Source organism: Neovison vison, chromosome 1, assembly GCF_020171115.1.
Source record: "Neovison vison isolate M4711 chromosome 1, ASM_NN_V1, whole genome shotgun sequence".
NCBI classification, from domain to species: Eukaryota; Metazoa; Chordata; class Mammalia; order Carnivora; family Mustelidae; genus Neogale; species Neogale vison.
The window spans coordinates 237,271,431-237,296,859 of record NC_058091.1 but is presented as its reverse complement, the minus strand read 5'-3'; the positions used below and the strand labels follow the sequence as shown (position 1 = coordinate 237,296,859).

At 47.4% G+C, this 25,429-nt stretch overlaps 1 protein-coding gene across 2 annotated transcripts; it reads right to left on the bottom strand.

Moving 5' to 3' along the window:
- Positions 1 to 11,498: 11,498 nt before the first annotated feature.
- SPRY4 (sprouty RTK signaling antagonist 4) lies at positions 11,499 to 25,425 on the bottom strand. 2 transcript variants are annotated; one of them, XM_044225444.1, is made up of 2 exons: positions 25,187 to 25,425; positions 11,499 to 16,142 (listed from the first exon to the last, which is right to left on the bottom strand). In XM_044225444.1, the coding sequence occupies exon 2, from the start codon at positions 16,093 to 16,095 to the stop codon at positions 15,196 to 15,198; it is 900 nt and encodes a 299-aa protein (XP_044081379.1). In that variant the 5' UTR covers positions 16,096 to 16,142; positions 25,187 to 25,425; the 3' UTR covers positions 11,499 to 15,195. The 2 variants fall into 2 exon arrangements, with proteins under 2 accessions (XP_044081379.1, XP_044081388.1); XM_044225453.1 differs by lacking the exon at positions 25,187 to 25,425 and adding an exon at positions 24,246 to 24,374.
- Positions 25,426 to 25,429: the final 4 nt, after the last annotated feature.

Here is a 25,429-nt window from a genome sequence, read left to right as displayed (position 1 = left end):
CCTGATTTCCCTGTAGCGCTTTTCACTTGCTACTTCACTGACCTTTCAGCAGGAGAGGAAGCTGCTCTGTCTATCCCTCCTTTCCCCTCAGGACTTCCCAGTCATGTCAGATCCCACCTCCCCATGTCCCTTTCTGGGTCTGAGCTTTCTTTATCTCTCCGCCTGCCTGTGTCTCTGGATTCTTTTTCTTCTCCCTGTCCCTCTGTTTCTCTATTTCTGTATCCCTCTCTCTTCTTCCTTGTCTCCTACTCATCCTCTCTCTCCTTATTCTGACTCCTTTTTTCCCCCCCAAGATTATTTATTCATTTGACAGAATGAATAAATAATGTGCTCTTTCTAGAGCACAAGCAGGGGGAGTGGCGAGAGGAAGAGGGAGAAGCACTGAAGTCATGACCTGAGCTGAAGACAGATGCTTTCCTGACTGAGCCACCCTGGTGCCCCGTTCTGATGACTTCTTCTTCTTTTTTTTTTTAATATTTTATTTATTTATTTGACAGAAATCACAAGCAGGCAGAGAGGCAGGCAGAGAGAGAGAGAGAGAGAGGAGGAAGCAGGCTCCCCACCAAGCAAAGAGCCCAACGTGGGGCTCAATCCCAGGATCCTGAAATCATGACCAGAGCCGAAGGCAGAGGCTTTAACCCACTGAGCCACCCAGGTGCCCCCCGTTCTGACTTCTTTATTGTGTTTTTACCTCATGGTAACTACTATACGTACACACACTTGTTGACCCCAGACAGGAGTCTGTGTGAGATAGGTCATTATTGTCCCCATTTTCCAGATGGGGAAATGGATGCTCAGGCAGATTTTGTGACTTGTCTGTTCACACAACCAGTGTATGGCCCAGCTGGTACTTGAATCCAGGTCTTCTGATGCTTATGCTCTATGTAAGGCCATGGTTCTGACATAAAACAAATGTTATTTTCTGACGACATGGTGATCACCATTCTACTTCTCCAACAGGTGAACATGAGGCTGGGAAGGCCAAGAGGGTGCCTGGATGGGGTTGGGGGACTTGTGAGGTCACACCTTATAGTCACCCCTCATACACACTCTGCTCCTGAGAGAAGTGGGGAGTCCCTGCAGACAGTCCAGGTGCTGTCTGCAGGCCTGTTTGGTTTAGTCATAACCCGAAGGCCAGCGAAGCTTGTGAAAGTTAGAGCTGGAAGGAGAGAAGCAGCTACAAACTGCATCTACCAGTTCATCTGTGACAGATATGACTGGAAGTCTGACTTCAACAGACCCTTTTTTTGGAAAGAGGTGGTGAGAAGGACAGGAATAAAACTCAGTTCTTATTGACCCTACCAGAAGCACGAGCTCTTCACACTTCAACAGGATGGTAGAAAGATGATGATGGGTCAGCCTACACCGCAATCTACAGGCAACATTTTCAAGACAAGTTTGGGGCAGCCTTGGAAGTAGTTCCGCCCCAGCTGGCCTGACCTGGCAGGGAGAAGTTATTGTTGGAGAGCAGGTGAGAAACATTCACCTGATGCTTTGGGCTGCTGGCCTCACCCTGAGTGGGCTGGTAATCATTATTTATAAGGCTGGCGTATTCACACCACTGAAGTCAGGAGAGGCAGGATGGAGACAGCTTCTAACAAACGAGTTATTTATATCTACATCCCAGACCTCAGAAGGAAAATTCCCATACTTAGACATTCCTAGATGGCCTGCGACACAGGATATTTAAAGTAACAATGGGCCAAATTCTTGCTCACATTTTTGGCAGTAATCCAGTCTGAAAGTCCACAAGAAAGACTTGTGGGGCCGTGTTGCTTCAGCAGAGGGGAAAAAAAGGCTGTTTCTAATTTGGGATTTACTTAAGATCTGACTTCCCCCTTCCTTCCTGGAATTACAAGGAAAACATGATTTTGATTTCAGAGACAACATTCTATGTAATCTATTTTGGAAGGTTTTAGGAGTTGTAGATCTGTGGCTACCCCCAGCTTGAAAAGCGGGGATGTAAAATCATCTTTGAAAAACTGTGGAACTCCCTCCACATTTTTTTTTTTAAATTTGGGGGTGGAAGTAGTTACTATCTATGGGCAGTCTGGTTGCCAAACTCTCAATGCTGCAAATGACTCGGTAGAACTGGACATAGCCCTCTACAAAAGTCAGTGACCCATTTAAGATATAACGTGGTAGAGCCACCTGGCTGGCACAGTTGGTGGAGTGCATGACCCTTGATCTCAAACCCTACCTTGGGTATAGAAATTATTATTATTATTTTTTAATTTTTTAAAAATATTTTATTTATTTATTTATTTGTCAGAGACAGAGGGAGAGAGAGCGAGTGAGCACAGGCAGACAGAGAGGCAGGCAGAGGCAGAGGGAGAAGCAGGCTCCCTGCTGAGCAAGGAGCCCAATGTGGGACTCGATCCCAGAACCCTGGGATCATGACCTGAGCCGAAGGCAGCGGCTTAACCCACTGAGCCACCCAGGCGTCCCGGGTATAGAAATTATTAAAAAAAAAAAAAAAAAAAATCTAGGGACACGTGGGTGCCTCAGTCAGTTAAACCTCCAACTCTTGATTTTGGCTTGGGTCATGGTTTCAGCATCATGAAATCGACCCCTGCATCAGCCTCTGTACTCACACAGTCTGCGTGAGATTCTCTCTCTAACCCTCCTTCTCTGCCTCTCCCTCTGTGTGTGCGTGCATGCTCTCTCTCAATAAGAAAATAAAATATTAAAATATACATATATATACACATTATATATCATATAATGTGTGTGTATATATATACATATATATGTATGTGTGTATATATGTGTGTGCATAAATATATGTTAATATATTAATGTGTATATATATAATGTTAATAATAAAATATTAAAATATACATATATACATTATATATCATATAATGTGTGTGTATATATATATATAAAATGTTAAAAAAAAAAGTCATATAGCGTTAGTTCCAAGGAAAATCTCAGACAGGGTTGAAAATGATGACTTATACTTACACAGTTGTACGGAGGATTAAGGCCCTCCCAAACCTAGGATCTTTCTAAGTGCCAATCTTCTCAAGAAGGAGAGAATGTACCAACTCCATCAGCTAGGATGCCTTTGACTGTAAGTCATGAAAATTACCTACCTCAAACTGCCTTTAATTAAAAGAAAGATGTGTTCACTTCTGTAAAAGAAGTCTCCAGGTGTAGTGACTTCAGGATTGGCTAATTAGGCCACGCAGTGATATCACAAAGGTTTCAGAATCTCTTCCTATCTTCTCTCTGCCATCCAGCTTCTGGGCCATATCCTCAGATCAGCTCCTTTCATGGTATAAAAATTGCAGTTCCAGTGTCACAAAGATACTATAGTGTGTTCCTTTCTTCCTTGTTTCTCATTTTAAGAATGAAGAAACTTCCCAGAAACCCTCAGCAGATTTCCCCTCACATCTCGTAGTTGTCACTGTCCACATGTCCATGCAGAACCAGTCACTGGCAAGGGGACTGAGCCCAGCATGCTTTGATTATACTCCTTAGAGTTTATCTGTGACTAGAATTACATTTCCCTTAATTGTATAGCAAAGGGATGAACTCTGGAAGAAACTTGGGGTAAGTTAGGCAAGGTCTTGTAGTGTTTGGTAGAGTTGGACTTTCATTCTAAGCTCAATGGTAGGAAACTGAAGACTTTAAAAAAATTACTTATTAAGTAATTTTTTATTTTGAAATAATTTTAGATCTACAGAAGAGTTACAAAGATAGTACAGGAAATTCCCTATATTCTTCACCCACCCTCTGCTAATGTTATTATCTTTCATGGCCATAGTATATTGGTTAAAATTGGGAAATTAACATTGGTACAATACTATACAAATATTATTTAGATGTTGTCAGTTTTTTCCCACCATCTTGTATTTAGTGCTCCTGTCTCTTCCGTCCTCCCTAGTAATTGACAATTTTTCAGTCTTGCTTTTGATTGCCTTGACACTTTTGAAGAGCACTAGTCAGGTATTTTAAAGACTGTCTCTCAATTTGAGTTTGTCTGCTGTTTTCTCATGATTCCACTAAGGCTATGAATTTGGGAGAAGAATAAGAGAGGTCATGTGCCCTTCTTGTCACATGATTTCAGGGAGTATATGATGTTAGTGTGACTTATTACTGGTGATGTTTAATTTTGATCACTTGGTCAAGGTGGAGTCTGCCAGATTTCTCCACTGTGAAGTTACTGTTTTTCCCTTTCCATGCTCTGTTCTTTGGAGGCAAGTCACTAGGTCCAGCCCACACTCAAGGGGAGGAAGAAACTGGAAGGTTTTAAGAAGGGCAGTGACAAGAAAGTAATGGATAAAAAAATGATGGTTACTTTGGAATATACTTCTCTAGGTAGTACAGACCTGGAGCTGATGGCCCAATGAAAGCTGTGTATCTTGAAGATGGCAGTCTTTCCTGTTCTCTCCTGTTGATTGTCGTGGCTCTCTTTTAAGGAGAATGTCACACTGTCTAAATTTTGTCCTCACTCAGAGATGTGCCACGTGGTAGATCTTCTGGAGAGGGAGGAATTTCCTGTATACCCCAGTAATGGCTCCAACATGCTGCCCTGTGTCAAGCCCCACCCCTTGCACCCACCATACACACCCTCCCATGGGCCAGCAGGGCTCTTGTTTTTGATCACTGTCTTCCTTGGGCAGGGTTAGCAGAGAATGTGTGTGTCCTGTGGTCCAGGTGAGGTTTATGACTGGGTATAGAGAGTGAGCTATCACAACATGAGGTAGAAACAGGAATGGTAAGGCTGTAAAATGAAATGTCATGCAATACCACTTACTAAAAATAAGAGTGGAGCTTTGGAGATACTGAAGGAAGGCCATCCATGTATGTGTGTAGAAGTTTTCTGCAGTGTGATCCTCTGTGCGGTTTAGAAAGTTGGAAGGACAGTCTCTGCACACTTCATGTTTGTTCAGTGAATGACTGGTATACTCCAAAATGTCACACTGAAGTTGGGAATTTGGTGGGGAATTTTATTTTATTTATTTATTTATTTTCAAAAGTCATGTTATTTTTTAAAAATATATTTCAGTTCTTATAATATTTTTTTAAAAATTAAGTGCCACCTTTATTCTTTTTCTGAAGCTGGTCAATTATCATTCTTCTTATACTAGCCTGGTCTAAGCAGTTGAATGTTCACTGTTGACTGTTAACAAACACTTATGGTAACCATACATGTTCTAGAAGGGTCAGAAGAACCAAATGGCGTAACTGGCTTCTTCTTTTCTCCTTGAGGTTATTTTGTCACAGGCAAATGGTAAAGGGAGCTCAGGGCTGGGAATTTGCCAGCTTCATGTTTGCAAATTACTGGCCCCAGATACCTTCCCAGTCCATGAGTGAAGCTACAGCAGTGCAGCCGGTCCTTCTTACCTGGCAGCTAGGGCTCAGGCCTCCTCAGCCATCCCCAGCTGGCTGTCCAGACACCATGCTGATGCCCCTTCCCAGTGTCCATGAGTGGGCACATGGGTAGGAAAGCAGGGGTTCAGGAGTCAGGCCTGTGTGATCTTGGGCACATGACTCTACCTTCTAGACCCTCAGTTTTCTCATCTGTAAAATAGGGGAAATGAAAGTACTAATACAGAGAGAAGATTAAAAGAAGAAGAGGTAAAAAGCAGTTGTTTGGTATGGTACCAGGCATATGATAAATACTCGAGTGTCAGCTGTATTAATGGAAGCTGGTCTTAGTCATAGCCGCATTCTCTCACGAGGCTAGCTTTAGAATGGAAATAAAATAAAGCCCGAGACCACTTGTTCACTCCTTTTGTTCACTCCACCCTCCACAAGGGTGGAGAGCCCAGCACAGTGCTTGAACTCACACCCCTGAGATTAAGATGTGAGCTGAGATCAAGAGTCAAATCCTTAGCTGACTGAGCCGCTCCAGTGCCCCTTGTTCTTTCCTTTTTAACTCTCCTCTCAGTGTATCTTGAATTGATTTTCCACTGTCCCCCATGTGCCAGGTGGTGTGCTGGAAGCTTCCCTGTGGATGTGGGCTATATTGAAATACTGATCCCCTGGGTGCTCAGGGTAGTGGGTGTAGCTTGAGAGGATAGAGCCCTTGGACTCTGGAGTGCTGCTGCCCTTTGCTGGCAGATCTTATTGGTTTACCTGAGTGGGCAGTTTCTGTGTGTGCTGTGACAAAGGCCAGGCAGCACTGATGTCACAAACAAGAAAGGCCAAGTTTCCCACCCTCACAGAACACATCCTCTAGTAAGGGTGAGACATGTTGTGAACAAGTAGAAAAGTCGTTAAATTGCTGCATATTGCAGAAGTGGCAGGAAGAACCAAGAGATCAGAGAAAGAGAGTCAGGGCAAGACTCTCTTGGGTCTTGGTATCATTATGGTTGAGGTCACTTTTGAGGCATTTTTTTAGATTTAGACTACAGATTAGGCTTATAAATGTTTGAAAACCATTCACTGTTTCCTAGAGAAAACCTGGCTCCTATTCTTTGCTTTCCAGCTAACCTGTTATGTGATCTTGGACAAGCCACTTAGTCTCACATCCCCATCAATATATATATTGGAGGTGGGTGGATTGGACCAGGGATTCTTAACATTTTGGGAGGTTCACATGCCCCTCTGAGAAACTTACAGGTGTCTCTCAGACAAAAAGCAGAAATTTCCCAACAATGTCAAGGGGTTCCCTTTAACACCCTCCCCACCAACTCGCCCACAAATTCTGGGCTAAGAACCACTGGCTTCCATGAGCTTAGATTTCCTTTCTGAGATTGTGACTCTAGTACGTGTATATGAGTGACTTGCCTGCAGGGTGGGCAGCCTCAGGAAGCCCTCTGGGTGGAGTTTGGGATATCATGATTTCAGTTAAAGTGCCCAGTGAGGCCAATCAGACTTGACACTAGCCAGCATCATGATTGGAGAGCCAGGCAGGTAATATAACATAAAAAAAAGAGAGAAGCAGGCTGGACTATGGGACATCATGGTACAAACGTCATCAATGTCTGTGGGCATTCAACCCAGGGGAACTGGGCAGTGCAAAGGGAGGGGAAACTGTGGGAAGGCAAGGGGACCCTGCCCAGTTTGGAAAGGGCAGTTGCCTTTCAGCTCCAGCCAATTCCTACCATGGGGGAAATGGGAGCTCAGAGCACCAGGTATTTTTTTTTTTTTAAGATTTATTTTTTTAAAAAAGATTTTATTTATTTATTTTAAGATTTTATTTATTTATTTGACAGACAGAGATCACAAGTAGGCAGAGAGGCAGCCAGAGAGAGAGAAGGGAGGAAGCAGGCTCCCTGCTGAGCAGAGAGCCCGACGTGGGGCTTGATCTCAGGACCCTGAGATCATGACCTGAGCCGAAGGCAGAGGCTTTAACCCACTGAGCCTCCCAGGCGCCCCCAGCACCAGCTATTTTTATTTTCCAAGAGAAGTTGTATATCTGGGTTTGGAAACCTCTTATTTTTCAAATTAGTTTTTGAAAACACTGGACCAGTATTCTGTGATTTCCTGCCTCCATGGTCCAGGCTGCTGGCATAAGATGGAGAAACTGAGGCTCAGCAATAGATAACTAAATTCCTGTATTCTCTGCCATCCCATGTGAGCCCCGTTTTCATCTCTTATAGTAGTAACAGCATTCATTGGGTTTGTGCACAGCCAGTATCTCATCCACCAACTGTTATTAGAAGGGCAAACATTCTCCCAAGGTCATGTGAACTAGTGAAGATGACAGAACAGGTACCTGAGCACTAGGGACCGTAAGACTCAGTGCTCTTCTCACCACATTGCCCTAAGAGGGGGCCTGTGGTAGTGGCAGTCACTACTAGGAGAGCCCCAAGGCTGTGCCCACTCTGGGAACTAGCCCTGCCTGGATAGATACTAGTTCTCTAATCAGATTAGGCCTGGCATCTCCAAGAGCTTTAGTAATCCAAGGTTAGCTGGAGCATTGTCTGGAAATCAATCAAGCAGTAACCTGGGGATTTGAGAGGATCACTGTTTCTAAACTGGGGACCCCCTACCCTTGCCACCATCCATCTCTGACCTGACTGCTTTGTCTCCCTGATCTGTGCCTGCTCCACCTACTCCAGGACTGGCACAAAGAACATGACTTTGCCCCTAGACATCCAAAGACGATGGCCTAAGCCCTTCACCCCATGTAGGCATCTACTCCCTTGCAGCTGCTGCCCCACTCAACCACAAAGCCAGCAGAACACATTTGTGAATTGTAAGGGGAAACTTACAGGTCTCTCTCTTCCGTGTAAGATTCTTGTCCCTGGCCACCACAGCCCAAATAATTCCATTGTTGGGGGAAACTGGTCCTCTTTTGATGGCACAAGGAATCAGGAAGGCTGGCCAGTAGCAATGTTGGGAGGGTTCTTGTAATGTCATGTGGTAATGGAGGATCCCTCCTGAGGTCAGTTTGGAGATGTGGCCTCAAAATTTAAATGCGGTGCTGTGGTGAGGTGGTTAGACCAGGATTCAAATCTCTTGTCAATTAGTCTATGTAATCTTGGTTAAAGATCACCTACTCTGCCAACTTGTACAGAGGCACAAGTGTAAGGAAAACTTTCTGGGAACACAGGAAAATATCCAATGGAAGGTGATACTTGGGTTGGGTTTGGAAGTTAAAGACCGACCTTATTATGCAGTACACAGGCTCTCCACTTATCTGCTGTGTAGCCTTGGGCCAATGACTTAACCTCTCTGAGCCTCAGTTTTCTCATCTGTGAGACTGATTATATCACCCTAACTTGACTGTTCTCAAGACTGTAGATGGTAACGCAGCATCTTTGCTCAGAAGCAGTAGCTTTTGTAGGCCTCTAGATTCTTGTTACCCTATTGAAAGCTTACCAGAAGACAGTGGGTATTCTAACTACTGATCTCAATTAGCGTGTCATCTGGAGTTCCATTATCCTGCTTTGTGGATGGTACATTTTTCTATTCAGAGTTGCCATTCCCTGGGAGGGGAGCCAGTCAGAAGTCTACCTGAGTCTCTTCATGTACAGGAAGGCCGGAAGGAAAAGAGGCCAGACCCAAGGGAGGAGAAGGTGGAAAGGAAGAGAACAGGGAGGGTTCCAAACTTTTCAACAGTTAAATGTTAATGTAGGTGTCAGCATAGGAAGCGTCTTCTAATGACAGAAGGAAACGAGGGAGTTTGTCAATCATCTCCTGCTTAACAGATACAGATGTATTTCTAATTATCCTTTGCCTCAGGCCTTGAGGCCCAGGTGGGCTCCAGAAGGCCTGTGTTCCTGCCAGACTTAAGTCCTTAAGGAACATCATGTAGACAATTGGAATGCCATTTATCGTGCAAAACACAATAAAACCCTGAGCTCTTTCCGTCTCAGAGACCCATAAATTATGAAAATAATACCTGCCCCAGGCCATGGACATATTGTTTTATTAAAGTTCCGATGAATAAACTTGGCTTTCATCTGGCACACACCTTCAGCATGGAGCTGTCGGTCTGCCTGGGTTCATTTGATTACCTCACAAAGGTACTTTGGAAAGCGGAGCTCACTTCAAGTTGTGCCTTCAGCAGGCTGGAGGGGATGGCCAGGGAGCTGCAGGGGTGCCTTGGGGCTTCCTGGCCCTATAGCAGAGTTGTGTGTGTGGGGGGGATATCTTGGTTTTTGCCCCCAGGGCCGGGACCAACGCCCTCTTTTGTGGAATGAGCACCAGGCTTATAGTGAATTTGGTGGAGTTATCTGGTTATCAGAATGCAGAGGGTGGAAATTCTGCTTCTTCCCCCTTATTTTAAAATTCAGTCACTGGGGAGCCTTTTAAATTCATCTTCTGCTTCTAACAAATTGAGCTATTAAGACTTCAACTCGTGGGGCGCCTGGGTGGCTCCGTGGGTTAAAGCCTCTGCCTTCGGCTCAGGTCATGATCCCAGGGTCCTGGGATGGAGCCCCGCGGTGGGCTTTCTGCTCAGCAGGGAGCCTGCTTCCTCCTCCCTCTCTCTCTGCCTGCCTCTCTGCCTACTTGTGATCTCTGTCTGTCAAATAAAATAAATAAAATCTTTAAAAAAAAAAAGAGAGACTTCAACTTGTTTTCCCCATCCATCCCAACCACATCTTTGGCATGTGTTCGGAGCCTGTGTCTGTACCTCTAAGGCAGCTAACAGGTAGTGTCTGCTGTGTACTTGTCAATTTCCTGGCAAAAGAAAGCATTCTATTCAGCAACTGCTAACCATTATTGCCCAAGGCCATTTTGTAACTGGGAACCTAGGGGAGAAAGGGCCAGTCAGGGAAGGAAAGTTAAGGGAGGCAAATGTGGAGCTTTTTCTCTGGACAGGGAGTTTTGTTTGTTTGTTTTTTTAAACCAGTGCATGTTTGTTCAAACAGCACTTGGTTTAGTGAGATTATAAGCACCCAGCACCCTGCGTTAAGTTTTTGCTATTTTTAATCTCTGAATATGAGACAGTGTAAAACCAGGCTAGGCCAAGCATCAGGAAGTCCAAGGCTAAATCCAAGCCTGATACACAGCAATGGATACTGAAGGGATTAAAAAGAAAAGCCATCAGCAGTGTGACACTTACCTGGTCAGCACAGGAAGACTTTGGAGCACAGATTACTCTTCATCTATTTGAGAACAGGACAGGGCACTTGGTCTGGCCAAGGAGGTAGAGCAGACAGGACCACACTGAGGACAAATATCCTTTGTGCCCTCTTTGGCATAGATGGTAGGGTGGGTGTCCTTGGAATGAATGGGTTTATCTATCTCAAGGGGAACCTGAGGTTTTAACCAAGAATTGGAAGACGCCAGAAATTTAGGACTCCAGATGAAATCAGAACTGGACCCTAGGCTCTTTATCTTTCTCCCCTCCATGCCCCCCTTGCCCATCATTATTGCTTGTGTGCCCATGCTTAATGGCAACAGGAAAAAAAAAAAAAAAAAGAGGAATCACTCAATTGCTTTTCTTTCAGAAAATAAGAGGCAGGTGTTCACATGTTCCCAGGTACATAAAGTGGGAATTGACCAGGTCTCTACCAGTTTTTTTTTTCAGGGGACAGAGTGTGGGCAGAAGAAACACACAGAAGGTACATTATAAGGGCAAAGGCAATGCATTAAATGGAGGGGAGACTTCGTAAGTCAAAGGAACTGCTTTTGTACAATATCCACCAATCTGGTGAAAATAAAGAGTTTGCCTGCCTTCTGAAAGCATTGTGTATGTCCGTGTGCACTGAAAATCTGCTTCGGGGGCACCAGGGCTTATGAAAGGAGATAACTGCACTATTTTTCTAAACCGTTTCCTACCTCCTCTGCCTCCCTGTGTGATTGGTTACAGATACACTCCTGTGGGCGGGGGGATGGAGCAGCACCTGGCAGAACTCAGCTAGGTAAAAAGTGAAGCTTTCCTACAGGGGTTGTCAGGGCGTCCTAGAAGTAAACAAGGGACTATTGTGGCACAAGGAGCCCCCCATCTCTGCTCCTTTTCCTGCCAGAGCTGGGGTACGGATTTCCACTTGAGTGTTCTTTGACAAATTCAAGAGTTGTGCTGGGTGAGGGTATTGGGGATGTGAACACAAACACACAAGAAATGGCAGTCCTGTGTATATTTAACAATATATATTTATATATATTTTCTAGATCAGTACATTCAGTTTTTAACTTGTTTTTTTCTTCACAAACAGAAGAACTCTTACAATAGTAGACTTTCTAAAATAAATACTATTAAAATAGAGCTTCAAAATAAATATTCTATACAAAGGAAACCTTTTGTGGTAACTTTTGTTGTGGGGTGAGAAGGAGCTACAGTGAAGAGGCAACATGAAGTAGGAAGGTAGTGGGGTGGGAACCTTGAACAGCTTTTCTGTTTGTAACACAAAACCAAACTGTGGGGCAGTGAGAAGAGAAAGCAAGGTAGGACACCACACAGTTACCCACAGCAAAAATGGCAGCACAAGATTTGTCATCAACTGTCACAGTAAGCACAGGGCATGGAAATGCTTACCGAAGGCATGAACCAGAAAGCCAGTGAAGCTTGGGAGATGCCCTAGTGAATTGTACAGTGCAAAGTCATGCTGCCCAGACTCCATCAGCCATCTCCTGGGGCAGCAGGGGACACTATGAAGTTTCAAAGTGACGGAAACTGGGTGTCTGCTCCTGACCAATACCTTCCATGTTGTGCAAACTTCAGCCACTCATTAGCTAACTGGGCCCCACTCGATGTTCACTGGGGATCCACGCAGACTCCACATGCTGGAAGAACTAGATGTTGTCACATGAAGGTCTTCCACTTCTGCTGGCTGTGAAGGGGCCCATACCAGCAGCGGAGATTGGTCTTTACCTCTTTCCAGCCAGGGACTGAGAGAAGCCTTGGTTGCACCCCGACATCCATCCAGAAGGTCTTGGCTATCCTAGAGTCACTTCTCAGGGTGCTTCTTGGGGAGTGTTGGGCCTTCATAAACCCACCCTTAGGGTGGGAGCAGCCATGGCTTACTAGGACATGTGTCCTGGACCCAGGCTTGTGGACCCTACCCCCAATTCCATGCAGAACGACCACTAACCCCAGGTTGAACAGAAGTGGGAACCAGCTGGCTCTTTTCAGAAAAGGTTCAGATGAGGCATAATCCAGCCAAGCAAGCCATTACTGATGGAAACACAATCAGCCAGAAGCACCCAGAGAAATGTGTCGTGATTCTGAGAGTTTAGTCCCTAGTGGCCCTTGACCGGCCTCCAGGGCCCATGGGCAAGCCAGTTTTGTTTTGTTTTGTTTTGCCAAGCTGAGAAAAACATGCTGAGGACTTGCCCTGCAACAGAGCTGGGAGAACCAAAGCTGCTTCACCGCTTCCCTTTACCACTGAGCACAGGGGACACCGGGAGCTCGGCACACATCCATTTAGCAAGTTAAATGCAAACCAAAAAGAACAAGGCAAAACAGAGGGAAGAAAAAAATAAAAAAGAAAACCCAAACTAGAAAAATCCATGTTTACAACTATGTACACAAAAATTCAGGGTTCATCAGGGGTCAGGAGGCTGTTTGTTAGGAAACAGGGTCTGTGTAGATAGAGGGTTGGTGGAGTAGGGGTGTGTGTGGGGGGTGTGTACACAGCTTATGTAAATCAATTCTCCACAGAATGGGTGTGTAGAACACCAAGATCACTGAAGTGCAACTTGCAGTGGGTCAAGTTTCCCATGGAGACATTTGAGAGGGGCTCTGGGAAAAGTCCTCAGACCTTGCCAAGAGTGGACGTGTGCCCTTCCATTTGGGGGGTAACCTCTGCTCACATATTCTGAGGAAAACATCTCCAGTCCCTTTAGTACACATCTGATACATTCAATTAGTGTAAAGTGGTTGGCTGAATATGTTTTTCCTACCATTCCCTCCTATTTGTGCAAGAACATCCATACATCCATCACAACTGTGGCAAGGGCAGCTACGTGAATCAGCCTTAGAAAACGTAGATGCAATATTTCACAACTTTTTACAAGCTAGCAAATGTTATATAAATAAAGCCTAAAATAATATGACCCTCCCCTCCTTTCCTCCAATCAATAAATACCTACGGTTATGATTAACTTATTCTAAATCATAAGATATTACTACTAGTCTTCAAGAAGGAAAAAAATGTCCTCAGAAGCACTGGGTGCATGCCAATCACAGCTACCTGCCTCCTTGCCTCCTTCCTGGAGGTGGTTCTCTCCTATAGAACAAACGAAATGCTACAAAAGGTCTGCCTGCTGCACTTCTGGTTTCACCTGGGGTAGCTTTTCTGACCCAGGCCATGTCCTCTCATGGGGGTGGGACAACACACAGAATATCACACGAAGCAAAAACCCCTGCACAACAGCTGGGGAAGGGGGAGGACCACACACAATATAGCTTTTGCATGCAACAAGTACCTACCCACTGGACGTGCTGCACTTCGAGTCCTTTAGCACCTTGAGAAAGTGAGTTGCTACGTCTTTGGGGACTGTTGGGAGGGGGTAGTGTGGCCACACAGGGAAGCAGGGCTCAATTCCAAGAAGCCCCTGGAGAATCCCCACCCCCCTTGCTCTTACTCCTCAGCCAGGGCCTCCTAACACTAAAATAGACTTTTTTTTTCATCATCTGTCTATTTACATTAAAGATACAGACACATCACTGTACACAAAAGGCTACGACAGCAAGCAGCAGAATCACAAGAGAAGGAGCCCACACCCAGCTCGGCTCTACTGTCACTCTGCCAATGGGAGGTGCTGCCTCTCTTCTTTGCTCTTAAAATCCTCTTCTTGGTGGGAAGGGGGATTGTGTTCCTTGAGGTTGCTCGCCCCCCAGATTTTGAAATCAGCCCTTCCTGGGGGTGGCCCAAAAGGAAGCAAGTATTTCATTATTATTATTTTTTTAAACACCATTACAGCATCTGGTTTAATTGTTCTAAAAAAACGTAATGACTGGATCCAGAGACCACAGCCTCAGACTCATTGGCAAAATTATATTTGGTCTCGCATGTGCCGCCCCGGCCTTCTCTACCCATAAAAATTTCTGGAAAGGATCTGGGCAGAGAGAACTCGGGACTCGTAGTGGCAGGTGAGTCTGTGACTCGGTAAGAACCAGAGGATGGTGTTATGAGCAAACACCCCTGACAGTTAGTGATGAAGCTGGAAGGGAGAAATGCACTCTGTAGTGGCTCCTAAAATCCATCTGCGGCTCTAGGGAGGCAGAGTGGGGAATGAGCCTCTGCTCTTAAGGGGGTCCCAAGTATATACAACAGGGATTGCCAGGGTCTTCACCTTCCCCATGGTGTTAGGGCAACCTGGGGTTGGCAGGGAGAGAAGTACGGACATCAGGGTTCCAAGCATCTTCCTCAGAGGTCCTGGTCACTCAGTTAATGATTCCTCCCCAGCAGCCAGAGAATGGAAGAGTGGGGAGAGAGGGGGAAGGAGGGACTGGGAAGGCATTCAAGCAGCTGCAACTTCCGGATATGTGTCCACATCTGTGTTCTGTCTTCTGAAAAGGAACCCTCCCCAACCCCCACCACACCACACCCCTGCCTCTGTCTGTCTGCCAGAGTTCCAGGACCCTGGAAAAAAAAAAAAACAACAACAACAACCAAAAGAACGAAAAACAACAACCCAAAGTGCTTCTTCATCCTTTCGGGAAAGAGAGGGTGGGCAGTGGTGTCTCCATATCTTCAGAAGCTGAGGGTGGGGAGTGGGCAGACCAGCAAGGTCAGCCTCAGGACATTTAAAGCCTTTGGCCTCGCTGTGGTCTTCTCAGGTGTCAGGAAGGGAACCAGGTTTTCAGGGGCAGCGCTGGGGCTTCGACTGGAAGCGTCAGAAGGGCTTGTCTGGTCTGTTGGCCTTGGCGTCCCCGGTGGCTGCCTTGCAGATGACGCTGTTCGTATGCTTGCAGCGGCAACCAGGGCGGCGCAGGCGGTCGTAGCTGCGCTGGGCCAGCTTCACGCAGCCGGTGGCGGGCAGGTAGCAGAGCAGGCACGGCAGCACCAGGGAGAGGGCCCCCATGAAGGACCAGCGGGCGCAGCAGTTGGAGCGGGAGCAGGAGCAGGGGTGGTCAGCGCAGGAGCCCTCATCGTCCTCATTGGTGCAGTGGTAGAAGACGCCTTGCACTAGGCACATGCAGGTGCCGTAGTTGACCAGGGTCTGGGCAGAGCACAGGCATTCCTGGTTGCAGACCCAGCAGGAGGGCAGTGTCCGCGGGGATGCACACTCCTTGCACTTACACTTCCCACAGGCCTCACATAGCAAGAAATGCTTGTCCAGTTCAGGGGGCACTGCCAGGCCCTTGAGGTCCAGTGGTTTGCAGTGGACCACCTTGGGCTGGATGCGCACTGCCCTCGGGGAAGCTTGATCAGCCACAGGTGGTGGTGCCATGTGGTCTAAGAGCCGCTGGTCAGAGGACGTGCTGCTGCTGCTGCTCACGGAGCTGGGGCGCCCGCTGAAGGAGATCCAGTGGTGGGTGACATCCTGGTCACAGCGGGCAGGCGTTGGGGCCAACTCTGGGGGCCCACCCCGGGTCCGCTTAGGGCCAATAGGGGGCACCAGGCCAGGATTGTCTATGTAGTCATTCTCCACATGGCTGGTCTTCATTTGGTCGATGGGGAGGATGGTGAGTGGGTGTTGGAGGCGGTTGTGGGGCATACGGCTGTCAAGTAGGGGCTGGACCATGACTGAGCTGGGAGTCAAGGGGACGCTCTGTGGGATCGGGGGCTCCATTGGGCTGGAGGTCCTGGACTGTGCAGAGGAACAAGCTTCTAGGGGCCCTGGGTAGGGGGAGGTAGGGAAAAGGAAGAGAGAGTGGATTCCAGGCATCAGTACTTGGCCTGTTAACACCCCCACCCCCATCCCTTAAGGTCCTTGGGAGTACAAATGAAATGGGAACTGGATTCTCAGTGGATTCTCCAGCACTGAGGCTCAAGATGATTAATAATAACAATAGTGAGTGATAGAAGCAACACTTACTCAGCACTTAATGAGCCATACACTCTGGTAAGCTCCATGTATAATGTGTCATTGACTCTTCACTACTACTAGCCCTTCTGTAGTTACAGAAAATGGATGTTCAAAATAACCTGTCCAAAGGCACACAAAATTATCAACAGAACTCAGCAGGAGTTCAAACCTAGCCCAACCAAACCCATTCTTGCAACGGCTGCAAAATATGCCCTATTTTTAAGTTTAGGTAGCCCAGTGGTTGTAAATACAGGTTCTGGAATCAGATCCAAGTTTGAATTCTCACCCATCTCCCTAGCAATGTTGCTGTAAGTAAGGTTCTGTTACCTTTATGCCTTAGTTTTTTTATCTCTAAAATGGGTTCTTGTGAGGATTAAATGAGACAATGCTATCCACTACCTAGCGTCTTGTCTGCCAGTAATGTATCACTATTCCAGAGAGCATCAGCTTAGATTTCCTGAACACCCAAAGGACTATGTGCCAGGCATTGTGCTGAGGATGTAGTGACCATGACAGATAGCCCATGTGAGCTCCCATGGAGTGCATCAGCTAGATAAACAGAAGCCTTTATTTCACATAGTCACAAGAGAAGGAAGGGCTGTATGTGATGCCTCTACATCCAGGATATTAACTTATAACCACCACTTCTAAGAGCAGCAACCTCCAGTGGCTAATAACCTCTGGCTAGGTGCACTTCTGACAACTTGGATGGGAAATCCTCTCGAGGGGCACTCACATCACCCATTTCCAAGTGCTGAGCTGAACATTCAGCCTAAATGCTATTTACTAGAATAGCTAAGCCAACTCTGGATCAGTTTCTAATTTCACCGAGAGAGTGCAATTTTAAGTTGGAATCCCGCCAGAGATTCAACTGCAGTGCCTGACACGGAACCCCAGGAAGTCACTTAAATCAAAGAGCGGAAACGACTTGGTTCAAATTTAGAAAGTGCACATTGTTTTCTATTAGAAGTGCCATTTCCTCGCCTGCTGACCTTTACATTCGGAATTCGGCTGGAGATCAATTTAAAGAAATAGCAGCAGAAGGCCAAGACCTCTGCCCAAGGGGACACAATTTGGAATCCAAGAGGAAGATTAGACTCTGGGAAGAGTCCACTAGTGGGTGGGGGTGTGAGACAGAACAAGATGCGGATAGAAGGGAAAGATAATGGTATTGAAAAAAGGACAGACCACTGAATTAATGTTACCGGGCAGAGTTGGATGAATGCCTTTTCATGATACTAATGATGTTCTCATTAGGGGAACAGCCCCTGCATCTCTGCCGTCAGGTTCATGTGGCCTCAGAGTAATGCTAAGGGGGGGGGGGCGTTGATAGGTTTCCATTTCTAGTTAACCCCATGCCCCTCTAGACTGGGTACACAGTTGGCCTATCCCAGTACTCCAATCATAGGGGAATGATACCCTGCCCCAGGTGACTCATCCATACTTATCAATGTCTACACTGAGGAATGAGGTGGTGGGTGGAAAAAGCATTCAGAGCAACTCAATTTTATACCCCCTAACTTGGAAACAGTATTTGATTAAAAAAATGGTGAAATTGTTGGGGGGGAAGGGCTTCTCCAGATGCTTTCTGATCTGTCTAAAAGAGCAAGCTAGCTCTCAATGAAAAGTTCACGAAGGGGAGAAAAGGGAACTTTATCCACAAGGTTCTCATCCTGTGTTCTCATCTCATCAAGTCTTTTCCATAATGCTCAGTGCTCAGTCAGCTGCTGTTTCCCATTTGCATAGGGCATGTATTATTGGCTTTGCTCCCATGGCTCTACCTACTTAAAAGATGCTAGGACTTCTGTGCAGTTTTTCTCATGTGGGAGAAAGTCTGCCTAATGGCAACACCTGCCTCCTGTCTCCACATTCCCTCCAGAAGCAAGGAGAGCATCATCTTAAAATGGGAGACTCCCCTGCAGCAGAGTTACTAGTCTTAAGTGTCTGGCACTTGCGCCACCAAGAATGATCATTTACCAAGGCAGCCTCCTATAGGGCCCCTGTGGATGGGGGTGAGGTCAAATATGCATCTACAGAGAGGAGTTTTTCCAATGATCCAGGATACAGTGGGGCAGAACTTTAGGGAATGCTACCTTAGCCCACTTAACTCTTTTGCAGGGGCTCCAAAGCCTTGCTTCTGCAAATGGGTTTAGGGTCAACAGACGAGCATTAGGAACCCCAGGTCCCCACCATGGGGACTTTACCTGGAGGAAAACATGTGACGGGGCACAAGAAAGGAAAATGTTGATGGAGGCATAGGATGAGACTCTCAGGTGCCAGCCAAGAGGTGCCTCAGCCTGAACCCCCAGCCTGGACAAAGACAGTGTGGTTCCCTTATTCCAGAAGCTTGGGTCATGAATGCTCAGGGTCTTGCCAACAAAACTGCCAGTGGCAGTTTGAAGGCCATTTTGCCCCATGTAGTTGGGGTTTTGTCTCTTAGAACTAGGATTGGGACTTGCCACGCTGTTGGAAAAATAAGGGGAAAGAAGAAAATTACACACTCTTCTTCCCCCAGTTCTGTTTTTGGAATTCTTAAAAACAGCCATATTTTCTTATGGCAATGCTCAAAGATTTTAATAGGCCCTGGAATCAGAAGGCACATTAATGGAAAAGTCCCACCAGGATGCCAGGGTGGGCGCAGCGCCTGTGGGCAATGGGATGTTGGCTGTCAAGATCTGGGCTTGCTGGTTGCGGCCTGACATGGGGGTGGGAGCTTGGTCCATGATGACTCAGCTCTCTTGGGACATGCAACATACAAGATGGCTCCAGCAGGCATATTCCAAAATGCGTCTTCCCTATCATAACCCTGATGTCGGATTCCTCCTGGCCACCAGCTCAGCAAAAACCAGTGGCTGGCTCACAGTTGCAGTGCTCAAAACCCTTCCCCAGCCCCATTGCCTTACCTCCCCATTAGCATGGACTTCCACTACTTCCCGAGCAGCCTGTTTGATAACCCCTCAGCAAGGCTAAATGAAGCCTCAAAAAAAAAAAAACAAAAAACAAGAAACACAAAACACAAAACCCAACCCTCAGTTGGTTTATAAGATCAATCTCTACTCACTGGGACACACCCAGCCTCTAGCCTAAGCAATGCTGAGGAACTTAAGTGCAGTTTAATATGTACTCCCTGCTTCCCCTGCAAGGAAGGAAGAGATTTATAATATAAATAGAGGAGAGAGGAGGCTTTGCCTCATTTAGGCTCTTTGGAAGACTGATGGTCAATTTGGAAAACTGTGGACAGAGAAACAAAGGCAGCACTCCACTTAGAGAAGCACCTTTATGGAGTTTTTTTAGGTGGCATTATTATGGATTAGCATGAGGAAAGGAAACTTGCCTCCACTCCCAACTTCTCATACTAAGTAATAATAATTGTGGAAGGAGCTAATATTTATGAAACCTATCTTCGAGTCAGGCTTCTGTGCTAAGCAGTCAGTGATTTTTCTCATTTAATCCTTACACCATCACTTTGGAGAGTAACACCCATTCTGCAAGGAAGAAATAAAGAACAAAGGGTCATAATGCTAGTAATGTTAGTAAGTTATTGGGGCACCATTTGAATCTAGACAGCAAAGGCTCCAGAGCCTGCTGCCTCAACCCCACAGCCCTGACTTACAGTAACATCTAGGTATTCATGTCAAGGCAGGAAAGCACTGATCACTTTCACAATCATGGACTCTACTAGTCTCCCCAGTCTGCCATCAGCCCTCAGGGAGCCTCAACAGGCCATTCACGGGGCTCTTAACCAAACCAGCAGGGAAATGAAGCACGCAGACAGGGGTTACATCAGACTGGCCCCCTGTGGAGGGAATTCTCACTGTGCTCTTGGGGGTGAAATCTGTCATTACAGGAAGGCCCAGAGTTCAAGTTTCCAATTCAGTTTTCTTTACCATCCCTTCTGTCACCTCATACACCACTGCTTCACTAAGCTTGTTCATTTTAGTTTTTTTAAAGTGTCACTTGTAGGATCTCATCACAAAGCAGAGTCTAAAAGGAAGCCCTGGCATAGGAAGGAATTCCCTCTCCTACAAAGCTGAACTTAAGGATCCCTAGGATACATTCTCAGATGGGGCTTTCTGATCCAGGTCTGTGGGGAAGGGAGGGAGGGGCCTGAGTAAGAGGAAGCCAGAAGCCGGTCCTAGAATACTGAATCAGCAGAATATTGCAAAGCACAGAGCACACAGTCCCGTCTTTGCCACTTGGCAGTCTGTGGCATATGTACCTGTGGGATGGGCTGAGCGTCCGGATACAGAGGCAGGCTGGCTGAAAAGAATCAAGGGGTGTGTTAAAGGTCCATGCCACCCACCCACCCCTTCCCCTTGACTTCCCCTGGGAAGAGGAGTTGGGAAATACTGACAGCTGTGCTTTCAAAACTATAGCTCTGCACATGACAGACTGGCAAGAGGCTCTGAATGAATGGGCCATTTCTGTACTGCTCCATTCAGTCTAGGCAGGTCCTCCCAGCGAAGGTTGTTTAACCCTTTATCAGTTCAGAAGAAAAGGTCTCTAGGCTGCCGGGAATCCCACCCAGCATTGCCGCTTGGTTCTTTGTGACAGCATCACAGTTTAGTTAATTAAATTCCAACCAAATAATGACTTATTGCTTCAAAAAGACTTTAAAAGGTGTTTGGCGGGGTTGGGGGGAGTGGAAAGGAAAACCAAGGACCAGCCTTCCCTACACCCCACTGAGGAAGACCATCTCTGCATCTCTGAGATGCAGAGAACAGCCCCTGTGGGAGAACAAAGCATTGGCGCAGCTGGATTTGTCTGAGAATCCTTGCAGCGGCTCCCCCACCCCTCTCCAGCACCAGCATAAGGAGTTCACTAAGGAGCTCACCTCTGGCCATAATAGTTAGTTAGAGATCACAAAAGAAAACAGCTGCTTTTCATCTTTTTGTCCCACTACCAGCTAGCAGTTCCCAACCCTCTCCCTCTTCCACAACCAGTCAGTTGAGCGCGCCAAAGTCCCAGCACAAGGATTAGTGGGGGGAGGGGGGGTCTTGCTGTACTTGCTCTGAGCTATTCTGACTGCTTTAAATGTTGGTTTCATTGGTTATCTGCTCAGATCCCCTTAAAGAGATATTAGAAGTCAAGGGAGAGAAAAGAATGGGGCTAGAAGAACTCCCGGCCCATATAAAAGTTTGGAGGGGAACAGAAACTTAGACCCCAAGGGAGGCCCCCCCTCTCACTGACAACAAGACAATTTATCTTACTACCCTCCACCAGAGATTTCTAAGAAAAGATTCTAATAATGGATTCCTGATAATAGATTTTTGTTTCTTCCTGGGATGGGGCAGGAGAGGACTCCCCACTTCTCCCAACCAGAAAAATAAAGACTACTGGAAAAGGGAAACCACTCTGCAAATGGCCACCTGCCCTAGAAGGGCCTCTTCCCTTTTCCACTAGATCCAGCACATCTGTGCTCCCTCCCCAGTGCCCTTGCTTCCTCCACCGACTGTCCTTGGAAAGAACAATCATGATCACAGCTGAATGGTGTAGCTTCTTAAACCCAACCACATGTCCCGGATACATCCCCAGCCTTGTCAGCTGTCCGGATCTGCAGGGTGGCCCCAGACCCCTGAGAGCCAAGAATATCCCGCCTCTAACTTCATGCAACACTCCACATCTTCTGTGTAAGAAGCGGCTCCCTCACAACCAGCTCCTTGTATGTGCCCAGCACAGCCCACTACAACAGCCCCCTTGGGAAGTTTCTTTGCTCCGTCCCTCCCTAACTGGACAAATGGAGAGACTAAAGCTCAAGCTTAGCAGGTTTCTTAGCTATTCACCTTCTCTGACCTGGCCCCAGCTTGGTCTGAAAGGAGTAATACAGTTTTCTGTATGCTGCTCTTCATCCCCTTCTTCCTCTGGCTCTTTTGAAAGACCAAAAATATATCCCAATGGGTCACTGCTTTTCCTTCTATCCAGGAGTTCCAGGTTTGCCATGAGATGGAACCTTTCCACTTTTGCCATTCCCTTTCCTTAAGAACGCTTTCGTATCTACATCCCAAATCCAAATTTTTCAGCTGTATCCCTAAATCCAGGTTCGTATAAGACTCCTGTAAGTTTTCCTCACAAGGAACTTGCAGGTCCATAGCAGCAAGGTGACAGGCACTCAGGAGTCACAACCAGCTTAAATGCCTTAACTCTCTAAAGAACATTCAACTTCTAACTAAAGAAAAGGAGCTCTTTTCCAAACCTCCCTGGTACGAAATCTGGGTCATACCCAAGAGGATGGCCTGAGAAAGAAAAATGCATGGAGGGGGCCAGAAGATGTCACATCCAAGGCCAAGGGGTTAGCATCAGGTATTGGATGCAAAGTCCCAAAGTGTTCTCAAGGACCACTTCTGAAGGTGTTAATGGGTGTTTTTTTTCTCCCTTTACTTTAAAATCACTTACTTTCAAATTTTGCTTGGAAGGGCTGTCTTCATTTGTCATTCAAGTCAGCCAGACCTCTGGGTTTACCAGAATGGGAGTGGGGGATGGGGATGTAGATGTTGGAATGGGTAAAGAATATGCTGGACAGAGGGTGGAATACCAAAGAGCCTCATCTCTATACCTTTTCTGTAAGGTCCACATGATCTCCGGCCCCCAGTTTCTGTCCTGCTTAGCCAGGAATCATTGTAGGCTATGGTTCTGTCTCCTCCCACCAAGCCTAACCAAGGCTTTAAGGAAATGTTGTAATTTCAAAATGATGGTAATACAAAAAAGATCGTGGGAATGAGGATTTCCACTCCACAAAAAGGGGAATGACTCCTGGGTTCAGAATCTAAAAAAGGAAAATTTAAGAGATGTCTTATGAAAGTCTTCCTCACCCTAACTGACCAAAATTTATCCATCATGGAGATTTTGGAAATATGCCATCGAAATACCTCCCACCAGGTACTGGCCAAATGCAGCATCTCAGTTGGTCATTGTGTGCGCTGCTCACATTAATGGATTTGCCTGAAGCCTGCTGGCAAGTGAGGTCGCTCCCAAGGGCTGGCAAAGAGAGGAAACTGGATTTCACCACTGGACAAGTCTACGTCTTTCCAGCCTCTCTCTTGAAACAGAGAGCTAAAGGGGTCAACTGCAGTCTTTCCTTTCCTAGTCCACCCCACACCCACAGACTAAAGGAAATAAAAAACTGAACAATTCAGATGTTTTATGTTCCATTCATGTGAAGATCCAGAGAACTCTAAACATTGTGAAATCACCAGTGCAATATGGGGTAGGGCCACAGGCCGGACTGAGTTTATTAAGAGATTGATAAGGCTGTATTTCCTAAATGCTCTAGGCCTTCACCTTCCAGCTTTGTATCACCGAGAGGCTCGTCAGAAAGCCTGGAGAGCCTTGGTCAGCTAACCAGAAAGGCATGCACTTGCTCCTGCCCCTCCCCAAACTGGAGAGAATCACGCCACTGATTTAGGGGCAGAAAAGTGAGGTTTCCCACTGGATCTGGGCACCCCACTGAACCCACATCTTTTCTTTCAGCGCTAACCATGCCTGGGGGTTACTAGAGACTCCGTGTGCCAGAACGCAGCCTCCTGCCCTCACCCAGCCTTGGCAATATGGACGCCCATCCAGCAGCTGGTGAATGAGGCAGCCAGCAGCTCTCCCCTCTAATCACCACCATCAAGCCCCTCCAGACCAGCTTGCTTCTCCGTCCATAACTCAGCCATCGAGCCATGCAATCATTTTCGCCTCTCTTGCCTTCTCTGCCCACAACCCCCAACCCCAAAGAGAATTGAGAAATCGTCTTCTTGCACAAGAACAGCTACTGTCTAAATGCTTTTTGATCGTCTGCATGGAGGGGGAACTGGGCACAGCCCTGGCCCCAGTGATGAAGCCAAGCTTCAGCTGCCCTGGCTGCCCAAACCCGCCTTTTCCCCCCTTCCCTGCCCCTGTGGCCTTGGAGATTCAGAATTTTCAGAACGTACCGTCTCTATCTTTCTTCTGGGTGATGTCAAGCCTGGTACCACCAAGAAGGAGGGAAAGCGGGAACCTTATCTCTACTACGCATGCAACCTCTTTCTCCAGCTCCCACACGCCCAGCGTTATGTAAACGCACCTTCAGCCCCCACCACAGCCCCAGCGCGTCCCGGCCCCGGGGCCCGGCACAGCTCAGTGCCCGGAGAAGGGAGGAAAGAGGAGGCCGAAGGGCCTCTGCCCTTGCAGAGGCCGGGAAAGGGTAAGGAAACTGCAAGGCAGTTCCACAGCATAAAATGCAGCGGCAGAGCAAAGGTCAGACGGCTAAGAACCGCCTCGCCAAAGTGAGAGAGCAGAAATGTCCAGTCCCGGGCCATCTACGTGCTGACCATCGAGGAGAAGACAGAAGGGTAGAAAACCCAGTCTGTCACGGCTCCGAAGGGAAGAGAAAAACCTACGTCGAGCATAGGCCGCTGCAGTGGGCTGGGGAGATCTGGGCAGAGCTGGCACCGTGGGCACGGAGCCCGGGGTGGGCAAGCCGCCCAGGGCAAGAGCGCCCGCCGGTCCCAAAAGGTGGCTCCTGACCGAGCCCAGAGCCTCCCATTCCAACGCTCGAGGCGGGTGGTGGCAGGAGGAAAGAAAACAGGCCAGTAGCAAACTCCCGGGACACGCACGGGGCTTCCCGAGTCGCAGAGTGGGGAAGCCGGGCTTGGCAGTGCCCCGGGGTCGGAAACTCTGGTGCCAGGCTGTGAACACCCCCGGCTCTGTGCCGGCCCAGCCGAGGGCGTCAGGGAGCTGCGGCAGACCGCAGCGGCTCGAGGAGGCTCAGGGAGAGAGGGAAGAACACTGAGGCGCGCCCAGAAATAGCGCACCATTTGCCCCAGCCGGAGGGGGAGTCGTATTGCGACTCAGAGGGGGCACTTTCGGATCCCGAAACCGGCTAGGGACTTACTTTGAGGAGCCGCAGAACCACAAGCATTGCTCCACGCTTGTGTAAATCTCCGAACCCGGGCGGGTCAGACGCCGCTGTTCACGCAGACGTCGGCGGGAGAAACCGATAGGACTCCTTGCGCACCGCAGCGCCAGCTCCGCGCTGTCAGCTCCTCTCGCTGCCTCCGCGGCGGTGTTGCAACCACTGCCTGGGAAAATGGCTTTTTTATGAATGGGAGGGAAGGGAGCTCCAGTGCGCACGCGC

Bases quoted from the DNA above. Each gene is read 5' to 3' on its own strand.
- SPRY4 (XM_044225444.1), bottom strand. From the start codon at position 16,095: ATGGAGCCCCCGATCCCACAGAGCGTCCCCTTGACTCCCAGCTCAGTC.